An 18489-nucleotide genomic window follows, 5' to 3' on the forward strand; every position below is an offset into this window, starting at 1 on the left:
AGTCCTTGACGACTTTTCAGCGGAGAGGTCCGCATTTGAATATCCACCATCCATTACAGAGGTCTCCGCTCATAATGGTGGCGCATATATTTAAATTAATCGCGGAGCGTTTTTAATGGTGGCGATCAACGAACGCTTTCATGAGTTCCCGGAGGAAGGCGAGGATCGGGTCGGTTTAGACCGGGCGGTGCGTTTTCTCATTGCTCTCTTTCTTTTTTCTCCCCCCCCCCCCGACGCCTTTTCAGACTGCTTAAAGCGTCTGAAAGTTGTATATATGTGTATAGGCGCCATTATGCGGTAATTATCGAAAAATCGAAGGGGGGGTGTCGGCCACGCGGGAATTAGCGTAACGGCAAGATTCGTTGTATATACATACATTTATCGGTTTTTATATTATCTAACTTTGTTCAAACAGATTTTCTTTGCTCTCGCCTTCTATCTTATGATAGAAGACACAAGTTACATTAAAGGAAATTTGCTTGTAGAATATTCAAGTTACGTTTATTTAATTTTCAAGTACGGTTGTTTTTTATTTTTTATTTGAAACGTTTATATTACAAACTTAATACATTATACTTTCTTAATCAAAATAGTTTCAATCTACTTCAATGCACTTTTTCCAACGCGATTTGTATCGCGTCTTCAATGCCCTTCTAGAGAACGAAAATCAATGAATTCTCCAAAAGCAGTTTTTTACATCACCATCTCTTTCAAATAATTTTCTCTTCAAAAAGCCATTCAGATCCTTGAAAAAATGATAATCTGTGAGCGACAGATCAGGTCAGAAAAATAAGGAGGATATGAGAGAATTTCACACTTCAATTTTGCTAATTGTTTTACAGGTTTTGCAATGTGTGGTCGAGCATTATCGCGTGAAGCAGTAATAACACCCTTGTATCTGTTAAGCAATGTTGGTTGCTGAATGCCGCAAGTTTTTTGTACATATAAATAGGGAGTTTTTGCAATACCGTCTTTCAGATACGGTTACCATGTCTGAAAGACGGTATTGCAAAAACTCCCTAATATCAACTTCTCGACAGTATTTATCAGCATTGATAATTTGACGTAATTTGACCTTGTTTTAAGTTTTAAGAACGAAAAATAAATGACACTCGTTGCTGACCACTATACAGATACCAAAATCTTACGCGGATGTTAACATATGACCGTTTTTTCGCTTGTTAACGGGAAATATAATTTTGTAAATTTGACAATATAAATTCGAACCATCTAGACTCGAAATTTTCGAATAGTTCGCATATTTAAATCATAGAAATTTGAATTCGAATAGTTACGCATATCTCTAGTGTTAGTGTATGTATGTTCACCCGGGGATTCGAGCAAAAAATGAGGGACAATAGCCCCTACCCCGCCTACATATATGTACTGTCTTGTACACACATATCAGTAAATTACTTCCCTTAGCACTGATTAGAAACTGGCTATATTTCTTAAACCATTTTTGTTCATAATTTTTAAATAAGCAATGACCGCCGATTAAGTTATAAGGAAAAGTTACTCAGGGTCATGACCTTGACAACATATTCCAAAATTGTGGAAATTGGGAGGGGCTTCCAAATACTAAATATTTACCGCATTTTTTCTCATTTTTATGACAGTATCTTAGAAAATACAAGCGACCCCCAAATTCTATTAACAGTTTCGCGGATTCAGGGGGCAAGAATACATAAAATTTACCTCCTCTCAATTGATTTCTCGTAATAGGCCCTAATTGTGGAGTTTTACCAAGAATAATAGTAAAGAAAGGTTTTCGCGTATAGGTAAAATATTTTATTAGTTTTTATTAAAACTTTTATATAATAAATATAATTAATATTGCTTCACGTTGATTTGCTTAACATTTTTCTTGTAATTTTTTTATTAATAAAACAAAAATTATTTTAAATAACGTAGGTATAATGCAAATAATGTACTCTTGCTGCGACTGTCGCTGCCGGACATTAAACATCAAGCAATATGGCAGGGCAACGCGCGTCTCCTGCAGCGTATATTAAGCCCGTTTACGATTTCGAGTCAATATGACGCGCGTGTGTGTATAAGCGCGCACGTGTGCGTGTATTTGCGTTACTTTGGACTGCCAAATTCCACAAACAGCTTTTTGACTTATGGAATGCGGCAAAGCCGAGCATATTTGCCAAGCGGTTAATTATCATCTGCGGTTGCCCACCCTCTGAAATCCCTTCATGAACCACTGCAGGACGAGCGCTCTATATCTGGCTGAAAGAAAGATTAGTGGCAGATAAATTGACACTGTTTCAGTACAATATTTTTCTTTTCGAAGTCATTTTATAATCAAGTAAAAAGTGATAAATAAATGTAGAAATAATTAAATTTCAATGAAGCGATATAAACCTCTTTCTGAAGATAATTCTGATCCTGACTAAATGAAACGAGGTATATTTTGTCAATAACGTTATTACATACCGCTAATTAAAAGTGTAGGCGCATATCAGTTCAATACATATACTTATTATTATATTTATTTTAGCTTATCTACAAATTCCAAAATCTTTTTAATCCTTTTTATTCTTCTTACCGTGCTCTATTTTTATCAACTTTAAAATTAAACGAGTCTCGAAGCTTTTTCGTTTAAAACGAGTACTTAGGTGCCGTGCCGCACCAATCTTGAAGAAATACTAAAATGTCATTTAGCGGCGAATCCGGGGGTGCCTGTCGGGCCGTATTGATCAACTTGGTCCAGTCGTTGCGATCAGCCACGCGGTTGGTTTCCTCAAATCTGACAACTGGGCCTCGCACTGGATATCCCGTGATCACGCATTGCTGAACAAGCGCGCTGGAGTTTGTCGGCGACGTCAGAGAACCTACATATACGCCTCTCTGGTCGACCGGTAAACCTTGTTCGATCTTTTGGTCCATAGACACAGCCAGCACCCATTCTCTTGCCTCCTCACGTTGATCCGTTGCGACGCCAAGTTTTTCTGGAAGTGGAACTTCCAGCGGAAAGTCGGTGACACGTAGATCGTCCACATCTAAGACATTGCCGTCGCCTTCCTCTTCGATACACTCTTCCAGATCGAGAAAATGATTAAGAAAAACGAAGGCTTCGCTTAGAAGACCGGCGGTACGAGCTGCAATACCGGCTTCATAGTAGTATCTGTCGGCGTGAAGGATGTCGGTGTGTCGCAGAAGACTAACCGATGCCTTAACCACAACGCCAGAAAGCGCCGGAAACGGACGGCAACCGTGCTTCACCGCAGAGAGATGTGCGGCCTCCAGAAGACGTTCGAATCTCTCACGAGAAGACAATGAACGGTAGAGACCGTATAAAACGTCACGGAGTTGGGCTAGATATCTGGAATTAGTTATGTCGCGAATAATAAATGAAGAGATGCAAAAGATAAAAGCGTGAGACGAACGAGCAATATCAATCTCTCCTAATATCAGGTTAGATATAGAGAATGAAGAAAACAAAGGTCTTCAGTTTTGGGAGTAAATACAGAAGAGATCCAGGTAGAACAGAAAGTCAATAAATAAGTCAAAAGACGTCAAAATGATAGTAAAATGATAGTAAAATGACAAAAAATCGCCATTTTGCTGTCATTTTGACATTATTTTGACTTTATTGTGATTTGCTGTTCTACCTGTGGGGATATTTCAATTTTAATAAAATATTAGTTTGTAAAAAGACATTTTGTATCAAAACATTTCTAACTAATGATGGACATTTGAATAATGGAGATTGATAAATAGGAATAAATGACACGCTATATTTATTTTAACCCTTAAATGCCCCGTGGGGTCCAGCGGACCCCAGACCCTTTAGCATTTTATTCTCTTTTCTAAGCCTTGAACAACATTGAACAAAATTTTCATAACTAAAAATCAAAAAATCAATGAGTAAGGAGACATTTTTCATGCTGGGGTCTTTTAGACCCCTCATGTCATTTACGAGATTCTTATGAGAGGTTTAAGGGTTTTTAAGGGTTAAATCCTTTTATCAGCCCTAAATATATGTATAATACCTGTACTCCTGCTGCGTTGCATTCAGGATGCTCTCTGCCAATTGCAAATACAGATTAAAGTTCTGCGAGATTGCGGGTGCGCCGTACTGAGCGTAAAGTTGCAATGCTTGCAGCGCGTCGTCGTTCTTCAGCAATTGTGCAGCACGCCGTGCCACAAATCTCTGCAGCACCTCCAGACTTTGCGAGCTCGCGGCGTCGAACACTTGACTCCACTGACCTTTGTGCGCCATCACCTCGAGGGCAGCGTTACCGTCCACTTCCGCCAGCCGTTCCATTTCACCTTCGTTTGTCATGGCGTCTCGATATTTCTCTTCTAGATATGGCTCAAGATCGGGAGCAAGCTCACGAACGATTCGTCGTGCGCGATCCCACTCGCCAACCGCCACTAGCGAACTCACCGCATCTTTCAACCGATCCGCTTGAAGAAACACCTGCAGCGATAGGAGACATCATGAATTTGAAGCATTCAATTTTTTAGCATTTTGACTCGTTTTACGTTAAATCTTCATCCAGAATTTAATCCAGTAAGTAATGAACGTATCAAGTAAAGTGCAGCCTGATATTAATCTTTATTTAAAGCATATTTGAACCATCAATAATCTAATAAATAACAATACCTAACGGTGAAACTGAATTAGAAAGTTCTAAATAAAATATAAAATAAATAAAATATAAAAAAAATAATAAAAGAAATAAAATATAAAATAATAGTGTATTAAAAGCGAGGACTAAAAACGAATTACAAATCTAACAAGAGGCCACATCAAAGTTAAAAATAAAATAAAAAAATTAAGGGTAAAACTCGACAATTATAGAACCTATACGAGAAATCAATTGAGAGGAGGTATATTTTATGTATTTTTGCCCCCTGAATCCAAAACGGTTGATAAAATTTGAGGGTCGCTTATATTTTCTAAGATATCGACGATATCGTTATGAAAATGAGAAAAAATCCTGTATTTAAGTATCAGAAAGCCACTCCCAATTTTCATAATTTTGAAATATGTTATCAAAATCATCGCATTGAGTAATGTTGTGAAGGTTTTAGTTTTTTGTTTTTTTGGAGTTGCTTATTAAAAAGTTAGATCATTTTTTTAGAAAAACTTATACAACTCCTCTCCTCCAATATTGATAAAATTATGCTCATGGGATACGTTTTGTACGAAACGAAAGAATGTTGTGTGGATGGAAAAGTGTATGCGTGGATGCAGTGGGTTCCCCTTAATCTGCGAGGTACTCCATCTCCAAAAAACTAACCTAACCCACAACAATTGGGTTGGGTTAGGTTAGTTTTTCTAGAGGTGCTGGCGGAGTCTCCCGCAAGTTGGTGGGACCCACTTGTATATATGGTATCATAGAATTACATACTATAATATTCATTATATTTTCTTTTTTAATAACTTTTTAATAACGACCCTCAACTTTTATCAACAGTTTTTTTATTTACTACACTCTAATTTTTTTTATTCAAAACGTTCCGTTAAGGACGTTCGGGTGCTTCATCGGGGGCAGTAGTGGAACGCGGGGGTCCAGTGCGTACTGCTGCTTTCTGTCAAGCGTTAACCTTAAAAATGACTGATGAACAATACAGATGAAAAGGAAAGTTTGTGAGTAAAAAAAAATAAGTGTATGGAAATCAAGACTGAAAATAACAGGACTTTTAATGACATGCACAATTTATAAAAAACTTTTTATCAAACACATCGCAACTTCTATTCAAATGCCCCGCCGTACAATCTCTACTATACTCGCGCGTTTACGCTGTTGTCATTATTTGCTTGCGTTCATTTCTAGCAAACAAAAAATCAAGCACTTTACGCTTTAATAATTAATTTTTCTACGAAATGTGCGATAACCTACCCCTTTCTTTCACTCATTTATTTGTAAATTATTATTAAGATATATATGCATATTTTTCTTGCATTATTTCTCATTCTGAAGGTGAGCAATATGTCATTTTCCATAAGAACCTATGCTAAAAAGTATAATTTTTGGAATCAATTTTTTTCAAAACATGAAAAATTCCTAAAAAATTCACATAATTCTATTTTGCATTCCAGAACAATATATTAAAATTTCATGAAGTTGGCTGCATTTTTTTGTAGCACTTGACCTCCTTAACTTCTTTTGACTAGATGATAATAAATCAAATTATGGGTGCAATCCACTTGACGCTCCAAACGCTCTTGAAAACATTTCATCCTTGTTATTTATCAAATGTTAAACAAAAACAAAATGATACTCTGAAGCGTTTGAAAAGTTTAGTGGATCACACCCTATATATAATACGTAATATCCTTTTTTTCGCTCGTTCATTGTCCTATAATCTTTCCATTTTGCATCATTATTTATAAGAGGGAAAAATTACCTGAGCGGCGAGCGCATGTTCACCAACGGAAAATAAACGTGCACCTAAGTCACCGCCGATTTCCGCCGCCGTTTCGGGATCTGCCTGATACAAAATAATGTCAGCTGCACGAATGAGATACGATCTTGGTGCCTGCGGATTCAAGATTAGGGTGTCCAGGGCAGATCGTACTTCTCCGAGATCAAGCCACTTCCGAGCTTCCTCCAATGCATTTGCCCCGTCCAGTCCCGCACTCCTTTGACCTAACTCTCTGCGTAGTGCCGCTTCCTGACTGGGCAAATATTCTCGACATACTTGCAATGCCTCGGACCACATTCCGGCTGTCTGAAATTTTAATACAATTAGACAGATGAAATAGAAGTATCCACAGAAATCCGAAGGAAAGGCCAACCTTATAATGTTCTATTATCATTTCTGGCTTGTGGGCCCTCAGGAGAAGAGCCTCTGCTGTAGCGTAATCCTGGCCCTCGGCGGCCTCAGCGGCTCGAGCGATCAAGACCTGCGCCACAGCTTCCTGGCTGTGCGATCGTGCCACGTCCTCGGCGGACTCCCAGTCGCGGCTGTGGATGTACATCTGCACCGCCTCCATAGTTTTGCCGGCCTGTACAAATTCTTTCTCGGCCTCGGCGAAACGACCCTCATCCTCTAACGACATTGCATAGTGATAATGAACCTCTTTCTTCTGATCCATAGTGCCATATTTGGCGATTTCCAAAGCCCAGTCAAACAAGCTGGCTTCGCATGCTAATTGCAGGCAAGGTTCTAAGTAACCCAATCGCATAAGAAGTCTCGCGCCTAGTTCCGGGGCTAATGTTCGGGCCCACATTAAAGCAACCTAAAAAGAAAGAAAGATCAAACTTAGTATTAACAAAAGAGGAATGAAAAGAACAACGCTTTTCAACGCTGCATAAAATTCAACCTGCTGTGCCGCTTTTTCTTCCGAAGCTTTTTTAGCGACTCTCAGCGCATCCTCCCACATGTTCGCAGATCTATAAGCTGTAACCGCTCCACGCCAATCACCAGCGCCTAAGATAAAACACAATTTACGCACAAACTAAATAAATTGTAAAGTAAATATTTTATCTTTTTATGCATCCAGTACTAAACGAATACTTATATAGTGACAGAAAAATATTAGAACTATAAAGTCGATGTTCTACCGCAGTGATTTTTACGTGTACGGGGTAACCGCGGCCGAAGTCTACAAGAATCAAATTCATTTATTGAATGAAAAAGGAATTATTTTTTTAAATAACTTATGTTTAAAACTATGTGATTAGTTTAAGCCTGGAACCTACCTAGGAAGTGTTCTTCGGCTTCTCTCGGCTTGCCGACTGCATCTAGCTCTCTTGCCAGATGCATGTGAGTAGTTTGAAGTAGGTCTGGTCGGTGCTGTGCGACCAATCTGATCATGTCGCCTCGGTTTCCTGCTTTGCGATACATAGCAATTGCCGCGTCATAGTCGCCGATCGCGACGTAAAGAGACTCGGCGTGACGAAGCTCGCCGGTTTGTTGCAGACTTTCGGCGTGCTTTGCCAGTACCTCGTTGGCCTCGTTGCTTTTCATGTATTCTTGGGCTACTTGGTGCGCACGCATCCAGTCACCAGACTGAACGTGAATCTCCACAGCACGTTTGGCGTTTTCGGCGCGAATAAAAAGACTTTCCGCCAAGCTCCGTTCGCCAATCGACGAGAAGTATTCACCCAGCTTTTCACATTGCTGACGGATCTCCTGATCGTCATCCTCAATCACCTGAAAAAGAAATGTAAAAAAAGAATATATATATATATATATATATATATAGTAAAAAAAATATATTGAATAAATAGTATGAAATTATACAAAAAATTGAGTAAATAGTATGAATCTGGAAAAATACCATAAGATATAAAGCGTGCATAGATATTAAGAATATTACTTCACCTGAATAATTTGTAAAGCCTTTCTCCACTGTCGCGCATTAATAGCGGCTTTCAGTGCTAGTACCGTCTCTCCTGCCTCGATAAAGTGATTGATAGCGGCATCATAGTGACCACTGGCTGACAGATGTTTTCCCCAATCCCTTTCTAATTCGACCACCAAAGTGGGATCGATTTTGCGTGCTAGATCGAGGGCTCTCGCAAAGACACCGGCCTGCGCATAATATTTGATCGCCTCAGAACCGGCGCTAGTCTTCTCCAGTAGCTCTCCAGCGAGTTCCGTAAGGTCGGAAGCCTTGAGGCCGCTAATAACCTCCTCGACGATTCTTTCGTCCTCCAACAACTCGTTGTCGGCAAGTATCAATCTGGCGGCTCGTCCGGGTCGACGAGCTTCCAAATAAAGTTTGACAGCTCTCCTGGGATTCGTAGTCTCTATGATGGACGCCGCGCGAGCCGCTTGACCGCTGTCCAATAGCCAAGCCAAATGACGGTCTCGCAATTCTGATAAACCACTCCAATTACGACTCTGGGCCAAGTTTAGGGCATCCTCCCAGCGCCAATAGCGTTGATACATATCCAATGCCTTGTCTAGCTCATTCTGCTCCAAATAAATTGCCTCAGCGGTTTTTAAATCACCATTCAGTATAGCTAGCCGGGCCCAACAGTCCGGATTGGCTAGTGGTTCGTTGCCTGTCTCTTCGGCATACTTTTCACCAATCTTGAAATATGATAAAAAAGAAAACAAAAATATATTATGATTGTTGTCTCGAAGGAGACATAGATATTCATTACAAAAGAGAAAAACCTCGGCAGTCTCCTTCAGAAATCTCGCGCAAGCCACGTCGCCCATCGCAGCGTAGCACCTGGCAGCTATCGTGAGCTTCCTCTCTTTCATCGCGTTTCTGGCCACGTTCTCCCACATGGTTTCTACTTGCGGACCGTCGCTCATGTTCTCCAGAAACAGGACAACTCGGCCGAAATCATTGTCATGTAACGCGGTGCCGAATTCGATCAATCCTTCGTCTAATAGATATGCCATCTTAGTACCGTGCTCCTCCACCATCACAGACGTTCGACCATCCTCTCGGATAATATCAATCACATCGCCCTTGATCGGCGTCAGCGTAACCGCTTCTGGCGCGTCTACGTTGTACCAAACGGCTAGAGTTTGACCTGTCTGAGCGACGACAACGTCGCTACCAGTCACCCAGGATGCAAAGGACACCCCTGTCACTAACAAGACTCTGCAGTGCCGTAAAATAAAGAATGATTGGAGTGATAAGAAAATCTGGTTTTAATACAATATCGTTTTAATATAAAATAATAAAAGTTACGATGCAAATAAAAATCGATATTTTTATTGCACTTTATTTTAGGTAAAATTACTGTAGTTATTCCAATAAATAAATTAACCATTTGATGATCGAGATTGCTTTCTATAATTTCGTAATTTCGCTTTCAACTTTTAATTGATAAGAAAGATCTTTTATATCAAATGAATACCAGGTACTCCACATAATTACCTTTCACCTTCGTCATCGCTTAACCAAAGGCGGCCTCGCTTGTCACGCGACAACAGTCGATGACCTGCCTCGCTCAGTTCCAACCAGTCGACGCGGGCGTCATGGACGATCATGTTGATGGTCGCGCCAGATAGTAGATCAATCACGCGAACGGTTCTTGGATCCAGTAGGTATGCCAGTTTCTTATTATCGCCGCCACCAGCCGAGGGTCGTTCGTTCACGCGCACGCTGACCACGTGCGGGTTCACCGCCTCCGTTCGCACGGAACCAAGTGCCTCGTTCTGGCCGTACTCAACGATCGTCAGCTCACCGGAGCAAAAGATCAGGCATACGACTGGATACTCGAAGAAAAACTTCTCGCCGCCGGACCGGTCTTCCCACGGGATCTCGCTAATCAGACCCAGCTCGATATCCCCGATCAACAACGTGTGTGCCGTTCGAGCCACTACGTTGTTGTCTCTGCGCCCTAGGACGCGCACATCTTCGATCTCCAGACCCGTCTGCGATCTGATGACGATGGGACGCTGCGAGGAGTCGCTCAGAGGTCGAATCACCACTTGGCTGGGACCCACGTAGGCGACCTCGTGACTACCGCGAATCACTGTACGTCTGAAAAATAAGAAAGTTTGATATAAAAAGATCGCGATATACATCCAAAACAATTTTGATTGATATGGCGATAGATATAATTAAACAGTCCTCTGTTCTTCATTAATAATTATTAATGAAAAACAGAATGACAGCAGTATGTCGAGAGATTGGTAACAGATTTGATCAGACATGTCAGTAGACTGACATTAACTGCATCCGTATTCAGCTTGTTCTGCCAGCAGAGTCTGCTAACATAATCAGACAGCAAATTGGCAGCAAAAAGCCTGGGTGATTCCTATAGGATCTGCGCGATTTCTGTCCCCAATCTGCTGTCTGATTATGTTAGTAGACTCTGTTATATTTCTATCGGCGTTCTGCCGATATCATGTAATATATCAGAACTAGCATCAAATCTGTAGCCGACAAAATTTGTAGTAGATACTTAGCAATAAGATCTGTCTTTCGATTATAGACTTGGCTGTCTGAAAAGTTATTCTGCAAAACAACATAAAATAAGATTTATGCATTGATTATACATTCAAGGTGATATCAGTTTTTATGACAATCCTCAACGATAAAAAGATACCAAGAAGTCAACTTTCACAAAATGCAAAGAGTATTAAAACGTCAGGAGTATGTTTGGTAGTTTCAAGTTTTAGTCACCTTAAAATAGTTTCAAACTGTTCGACGCCGCCGCATAATCCGCCGATTACCAGCTTCGAGCCGTCTCGTCTCCAGGAGAGTGCCGTGACGGTATAGAAATTAGGCAAGTCACGCACGTTAGTCTCTTCCCAGACACTCCTTCGTGGCGTCCAATCGAAGATGCGCACCTTGTCCCAGGAGCCTACGGCGATGCTCTGACCACTCGGGTTACAGCAGGCCACAGTGATCTCCCTCTCTTGAGAGTCCCGGCTGAAGTCGAAGGTTTTGACCGGTTTGCCGTACGGGTCGTACATGGTTAGCCGTTTGTCGCAGCCTGCTGCCAGAATGTGCGACTGCGGCCACGCCAAGGCGTAAGCGGGCACTCCGTGAACACACACGCGTCCCGATGGCTCCGCGCCACCATCTTCGGCAATGTAATAGCGAATAATGCTGCCGTCAGCATGGCTCGACAAAAAGCCATTGCCGCGGACGCTGCGAATAGAGAAGAATCATTGACGTTAGGGAAATACTAACAAAGGAACCTCGCAAACCCGAAAATTCTGATTTTTGATAAAATTGTATACACTACATGTATAGGGGAGATAAATAGATAAATTTAGGAATTTTCAGTTGCGGCCTAAAAACGATTCTAAGGGGTAAAATTACTCCTCGTATATTATATAACAGCTTTTTATTTTTCTCGATATATTTCAAAAAATATTTGAGTAATAAAAAAATGGTTTATACAAACACTTTATACCAACGTTTTATAGTAAGAACATCTCTGTTTAACCACATTGATATTTTAAAAAAATAAATTCTAATAAAATTTTTTACAAATTATTTTTGTAAAATATTATTAATGTGGTTAAATAGGAGTGTTCTTATAAATATCTGCAAAAATAATAATTTAAAAAAAATTTTTTTTTAATTATTTTTTCAAAATATTATTAATGTGGTTAAATAGAGCTTAGATGTTCTTATTAAGAAACTTTTATATAAAACATTTTTTTATACCTCGAATATTTTTTTAGATATATCGAGAAAAGCAAAAAGCCACTCTACACTATGAAAAATGGTTACACCCCTTAAAATCGTTTTTAGGCCGCAACTAAAAATTTCTAAATTTGTCTATTTATCTCCCCTACATGTGTGTAAAGTCTCATCAAAATCAGAATTTTCGGGTTTGCGAGGTTCTCTTGTAAGTAAATTATTACTAGTGTGCATAATCGTAATCTCAAAATATATATAGCGAGAAGCGTCAATTTACTTGCTAGCCAAAGCTATCGTCATGGCGTCAGAGGTATATAAAGTTTGCGCTTTCTGCGACTTGACCAGAGCCGCGCGGACTTTCCCATCTGCCAATCCTGTAATGATTGGACCGTCCATTGGCCAGATCAGGCAAGTCACCGCGGCACTTTGTCGGAATTTGTTGCAAATCACCTTTTTGTCACCCCTGTAAAATAATTTTTGTTATTAATAATAAATATTAAACAATTTATTTAGGCTTTTTTTTCTTTGGAAAATTGTTTTAATAACTACCAATCCTCCCCTATTTTATATACGTATACAATACAGTCGGTTTGGCCAACTGCAATCTTTGTGGACTCTGAGGAGAAGGCTATTCCCTTCACCATATAGCTCTTCTTACCAAACTGTGGACAAAAAAGGATATTGTTATTAACATTATTCTACAACTCAAATTAAGAAATTTTAAACTCGCAAAAACAAACGACGGTATCAGTAAACTAAAAGTACAATTTTAGGAATTAGAAAATGAATACCTTGGGATCAATGGGCTTAGTGGAAAATCTATCGCGTTTTGCACCATTCTCGTCGAAAAGATAAATAGAACGATCGGCAGATGCCACAGCTAACTTTAAATTGTTTGGCGACCATGCAATGCTAACCACCCTGTTTTCCAACTCCTAACATACAATATATAAATATATATATATATATAAATATAGAAATATTCAACTTTTATACATCATGCATTTTATTTAAATATGTTTATATTTAAATTTATATTAGATGCGTAAATTAATTCGCTACCTTTACATTCAACTTATAATTTTGTTTTAACATTAAATATTATTTTCTCGTCCTTTTGCGGTTTGCAAGTAGAGACTCCATGGTTTTCAAAACACCATATTTGGCGAAGTAAATGAGAAATCTCATAAAACAGTAATACATTATAGAACATACGATATGAGAGAGACGTCCAAAAAACAGCATTTAAGGCATTGCATTTTTTCATATTTTTTAATTAAAAAAAAAAATTTGCTGAAGCCGCAGAAATGATTTGTTCTGCTTTGGGTGAAGGTACTGTGACCCATAAAACGTGCAAAAAATGGTATCAGAGTTTTCGGAACTAAGTGAATCATTTTACAGTAATGATATAATACTAACGCTTGCAAAAGAATCGTCTATGCTTCGGACTGGAAAATTCTCCCTCATCTCGAATCATTCACCAGACTTAATTAGCCCTGTCGGATTATCAACTATTTCGATCGCTTCAACATCACCTGATACATGTTTCAAGATAGTTGAAGAAGTCCGAAAAAGTCTTGAAGACTTTAGCGATAATTTTCTTCCGCCAAGATATTCGTTAAATGTTCGATATAAACGGGGTAAAGTATAATCATATATAGAAAATAGTGGAGATTATTCCATCAAACTCTTGCATTTGATTTTTTGTAAATTTGTAAACAAATTTTGATTTTTGTGAAAAAAGGCACCGAATTAATTATTTGCACATCTAATATACAGGGTAAGTCATTTTAATTGATATGCAGGCAAATATCTCGAAAAATATGGAAGATACGGAGGGTCAATACGAAAGTATCTAATTTTTTTTCTCAAAAAATGTTATTCTTGAAACTTTGGTGTTTACATGAGTTTAATCTTACATCTTTATGATGTAAATTTATTATTTTTCCACATAATATAATCATCTCTTTATATACATTTTTATCATCTGTGTGAATAAGACATGCAGTATACTCGTGCGGTAAAAGTCTTTGCTTTTATTCTTGAGGGCTCGATCAACACTTTTCTTTATCTCATCGTTACTCATCTATAGAATTTGACCTGACAAAAATCTGAATAAGGTTTTTCTTCTTCATGACAACGCACGGCCCCACATAACACCAGTCTGCGCGGATGAGACTTCTCATAGTCTGGATCTGGCGCCTCTTCGGCCTATTGAAAGATACACTTTATAAACACATATGTTCAGATGAAGATGAGCTAAACAAGTGTTGATCGAGCCCTCAAGAATAAAGGCACAGACTTTTATCGCAAGAGTATACCAGCGTCTCCCTGGTAACCATCTCCGATAGAAAACGATAAAAAAATTTCTTATCGTTTTTAATACGGTTAGTGAATCGTTTATTTACGGTACTCTATCAGAAACTCACGTTACAAAATACTTGGAATCCTATTGTAAATATCTTATCAGCTATATATCAGTTTCTATCGTTTTTAATATAATTAGTGAATCATTTATTTACGGTATTTTATCAGAAACTCACGTTGCAAAATACTTGGGATTCTATCGGAAATTTCTTATTACCTTTATATCGGTCTGAATCAGTTTTTAACATAATTGAAGTTTCGTTTATTCACGATACTCTATAAGAAATTCTCGATACAATACACATGGGCTTGCATCCTAAATTTCTTATTAGTGGTGCATCGGTTTCTATAATTTTTAATGGTATTAAAGTAGCTATAATTGTCTTCTTAATATGGTTAATAGTGAACCGTTTTTTTATGATGCCCTGTCAAAAAAAATTGGAAAAATTTGAAATTTCTCAGCTATATATCAAATCAGTCAGAACATCTTTAGATGTTTGCTACTCTGCATGCCACCGGATTATAACCGTGTAAAAAAAAAATAAACCGTATCAGAGATCTTTCTATGATAAAGAAAGAACTGCATTTTTTTTTTTTTAATAATTAAGCTTCTACCTTTGCGACAACAGCTCCAGGAAGCCAAGGGCCAAAATTTTTACGGTTATTAGAGAAATAAAAACAACATTTACATTAGAAACGTCTTATTTAAAATTGCACTAAAATACAAATAAAATATTTTATTATTTTAATCTTAATAACAAATCACACACACACACACATAAAAATACTTCGACGAACTTTGTTTTCGAAGATGATAAGTTGTATGTCGGAAAATCCTGATAAGAAACGATAGATGTGTCGGTTCGGTTAAGTCGTATAAATATCGACGAGATGTCTATCGTTTTAACCTTATAAAAACATATGCAAAATAGAAGGTTTTCAAACGATTCAATTTATATCATTAATATACGATAGAAAACGAACCGATTTGCTGCCGTACAGAAAATGATAAGTTGTATGTCGGAAAATCCTGATAAGAAACGATAGATGTATCGGTTCGGTTAAGTCATATAAATATCGATAAGATGTCTATCATTTTATTCTTATATATCCGTATTAATGCATACGGTAAAATTATTACCATAAATAACGATACATATTATATCGTGTATATACGATTGATTCAGATGGGCAATAATTGTACATATAGAAAACGATTCATAACTATAAAATTTGTATAGTTATTTTCTTATTCGGACCTAAAACGATAGAAATCGATTCGATTCGATTAATGTTTTATCTGTCTTCTAAATATGCAACGATAGAACCGATAAGATACGATTAAAAACGATACAGATATAGCCGTTTTTAATCGTTTTCTATCGGATATGGTTACCAGGGCTTATATTCACAGATGGTAAAAGTGTATAATATAGAAAGAGATTGGTAATTATGGCTGCGGTCCATTTGACGCTACAAATGCTTCGAAGCATATTCCTCTTCTATTTTCTTTCAATGAAGAAAGAAGGAGAAGAAGAACGCTCCAAAACATTTCTGGCATCAAGTGGACCGCAGCCAAATGGCGTGTGTGCGTGCGTGCGTGCGTGCGTGGGTGTGTGTGTGTCATATATATTTCTAAATATTTATACACATATAATAAGTAAGACTTTCCAAAATAAAATATTATAAATTGCTTTTCCAGGAACTGTTAGGAATTAGAGATAAAATTTACGCATCTCGTACTACATTTAAGGTGGTCCTTTCGCAGACCCAGTTAGTCAAGTAACAGTCCGTCATGAGGTAATTGAAAACACACAGTGACAAACATTACACAACATCCCAATAATTATAATAATATAACATGATTTTACACGCACGATTTAATCGTATTTAATTATTTACTAATTAAAAAAATATCACAATAGTAGTGCGGTTGGACTCGATTTATGTTAGGTCAGGCATGACAGTACGAGTAAAGCAATATGCGATTGGATCCACTACTTATTTAACCTTATATATCAGAGCAAAACATTCGGCAAGCCCTTATTTTCAAGGTATGTACGAAATCCGGAAACTTCAAGGAATATTTTAAGACATGAATAATGTATTCATCTGATCGCTAAGTACATGTATTATTCGTTGAAAACCTCGGCCGTGGCGATTTGCATCATTCTATCTTTCTCGTTCATTAGATGTAAACAATAAGGATAGAATGACAATGGCACGCTCCGCAAACGCACATTTAGAATGACTTATTTCTTGTAAAGTGTCGGTAACCTCACTTGATTTTTCGTACACATGTCCCTTATTACTGTATATTTAACATATATAAAATTTAGGTACTTATCTAATACTTGTTCTCACGAAAGGATCACCTTAAAAAAGTTATTGTCTGTCCGAGGACATTCAATTCTTTTTCATAAAAATATTGAAAAACTAAGAGCCAGAATTTGTACATCTCTATACCAAATAATTCTTGAAAGAATACGTTTTATTAATCATTAATCCGTTCTACAGATACGTAGACAGGCAGATACTCCTTAGAATTAGAATCTCAAGATTTAAAAATTTTTAATTTAAAATAACAATCGACTCACCTCTGCTGGCATAATGGTGCCTAGATATTTTAAATGCATGTTGATTCAGTTATAATAAAATTCTCAGTTATCTTAATATTATTTACAACTTTACACGTAGAGTACTGACGTAAAGCAGGTGATTTTGTGTGTACACGTCGGTTGCCTGGCAACAGAACTACCATTATATGCTGACCTCAGCTGCAGGCTGAGATATATAAAGATAAATATATAATTAAAAAATAAGTAATTGTAATTAATTAAAGTATTAAAGAGAAAAGACAAAAATTATGGAGAATTTAGCCGTGAAAAGAACAAAATCTTACATGTTGATGTTTGAGACTGTCGAACAGATGGGCAGTGTCGTGACTAGGGCGATGCCTCGGTGCCTTCGCACTGGGCGCAAGCGTGCGCAAGCTTCAAGAGAGCGCAGTCAAGACGATAAAATAAAAATGTTTGAAAAAAAGAGGCATAAACATATCTCCCTCCATGACTCGAATAAGGCTCGAACCCTCTTAGGACGCACCACCAGGTTTCTAGATCTTGACGACTTCTCGGCGAAATTTATTGTATAGATTGTATAGAATGTATAGATTGTAGGTTTGCCGGGCAGCAGAGACTGAAGGCTATATGACAGAGGCTGCATTCCGATAATCACTGTCAGCAACTTTTAGTACTGAAAATCTATAGTATACTGAAATATAGATTTGCAGTACTGACAGTGAATATCGGAATGCAGCCACAATATAAAACATCGAACAAGTCATATTAAACATCGAACCTTCCAATTAATCTTCCCAGGTTGCAACCACCATGAATCGCTTTGATTTGAGGTGCTATAAGTGGGATTTATTTTGCTTCGCAAAATTAACGCGCAATAAAAAGTTATTAACAATATTATCAACAAAAAACGCGATTTTTTTTATTTTTTTCAAATATCTTGAAAACTAAGCAAGATAAGGTAACTAACTATACGTACCTTTTTTGTAGAGCGTAAAATTATCTACAATAATGATCTGAACAACATTTATCGTCAAGTCAGTCGTTTAGCTTGCACGCGCCGTCAAAGTCCGAGACTCGGATCCCAAAAATCCTCGATTTTATCGTTTTTTTGATGTTGCGCCGGTGATTTTTTTCCATTATTTAAATTAGAATTAAAAATCCCCAAAAATCACACATCATCTGAGAACTACAAAGAATACTTTGCATGGTGTAACCGATTTTTTAGACCCTTTTTCTTTAGTTTGTAGCTTTTGTAGCTATGTAAGCAAAAAATTTTGATTTTTTGGAATAGTCTTAGGTTTTCGCTGTTTTCAGGCCTTAGAATTTACTTGAGACGAATTTTATCGTATGCATCTTGTTGTGGACAAAATTTGGTAAATGTTTAATATAACGCTCTCTTCTCCGATTTTCTTAAAACTTTGTAAAATTGTTTATTTCTGTGTGTAAAAAACATTTTGAGAATAAAAATCGTCGCTCAGGTCTCGTTTTTTTTAAATTTAATTT

General features: G+C 37.7%; 1 protein-coding gene across 2 annotated transcripts; it reads right to left on the reverse strand.

The window, feature by feature from the left end:
- Nucleotides 1–512: 512 nt before the first annotated feature.
- Nucleotides 513–18369, reverse strand: Oseg2 (intraflagellar transport protein Oseg2). Of its 2 annotated transcripts, none has more exons than XR_013256218.1 (15): nucleotides 17005–18369; nucleotides 12832–12975; nucleotides 12590–12702; nucleotides 12318–12503; nucleotides 11069–11539; nucleotides 9815–10423; nucleotides 9097–9535; nucleotides 8296–9009; nucleotides 7671–8124; nucleotides 7292–7398; nucleotides 6764–7207; nucleotides 6373–6696; nucleotides 4005–4435; nucleotides 2558–3334; nucleotides 513–2238 (listed from the first exon to the last, which is right to left on the reverse strand). XR_013256218.1 is itself a non-coding variant. In XM_077401772.1 (15 exons), exons 2-15 carry the CDS (start codon nucleotides 17041–17043, stop codon nucleotides 2611–2613), a joined length of 5199 nt encoding a protein of 1732 aa, XP_077257898.1. In that variant the 5' UTR covers nucleotides 17044–17191; nucleotides 17310–18369; the 3' UTR covers nucleotides 513–2610. The 2 variants fall into 2 exon arrangements, 1 of the variants encoding a protein (XP_077257898.1); XM_077401772.1 differs by having other exon boundaries at nucleotides 513–3334; nucleotides 17005–17191; nucleotides 17310–18369.
- Between the last annotated feature and the right edge of the window lie 120 nt (nucleotides 18370–18489).

The sequence above is a fragment of the Temnothorax americanus genome, unplaced genomic scaffold, assembly GCF_048541705.1.
Source record: "Temnothorax americanus isolate GAGA-0224 unplaced genomic scaffold, ASM4854170v1 Scaffold15, whole genome shotgun sequence".
NCBI classification, from domain to species: Eukaryota; Metazoa; Arthropoda; class Insecta; order Hymenoptera; family Formicidae; genus Temnothorax; species Temnothorax americanus.

Coding starts and splice junctions, on each gene's coding strand:
- Oseg2 (XM_077401772.1), bottom strand. CDS start 17,043: ATGCATTTAAAATATCTAGGCACCATTATGCCAGCAGAG. Junction 7,208..7,291: donor AAGAAAAAGCGGCACAGCAG/GTTGAATTTTAT, acceptor CTTTCTTTTTAG/GTTGCTTTAATGTGGGCCCG. Junction 4,436..6,372: donor AACATGCGCTCGCCGCTCAG/GTAATTTTTCCC, acceptor CTATCGCTGCAG/GTGTTTCTTCAAGCGGATCG.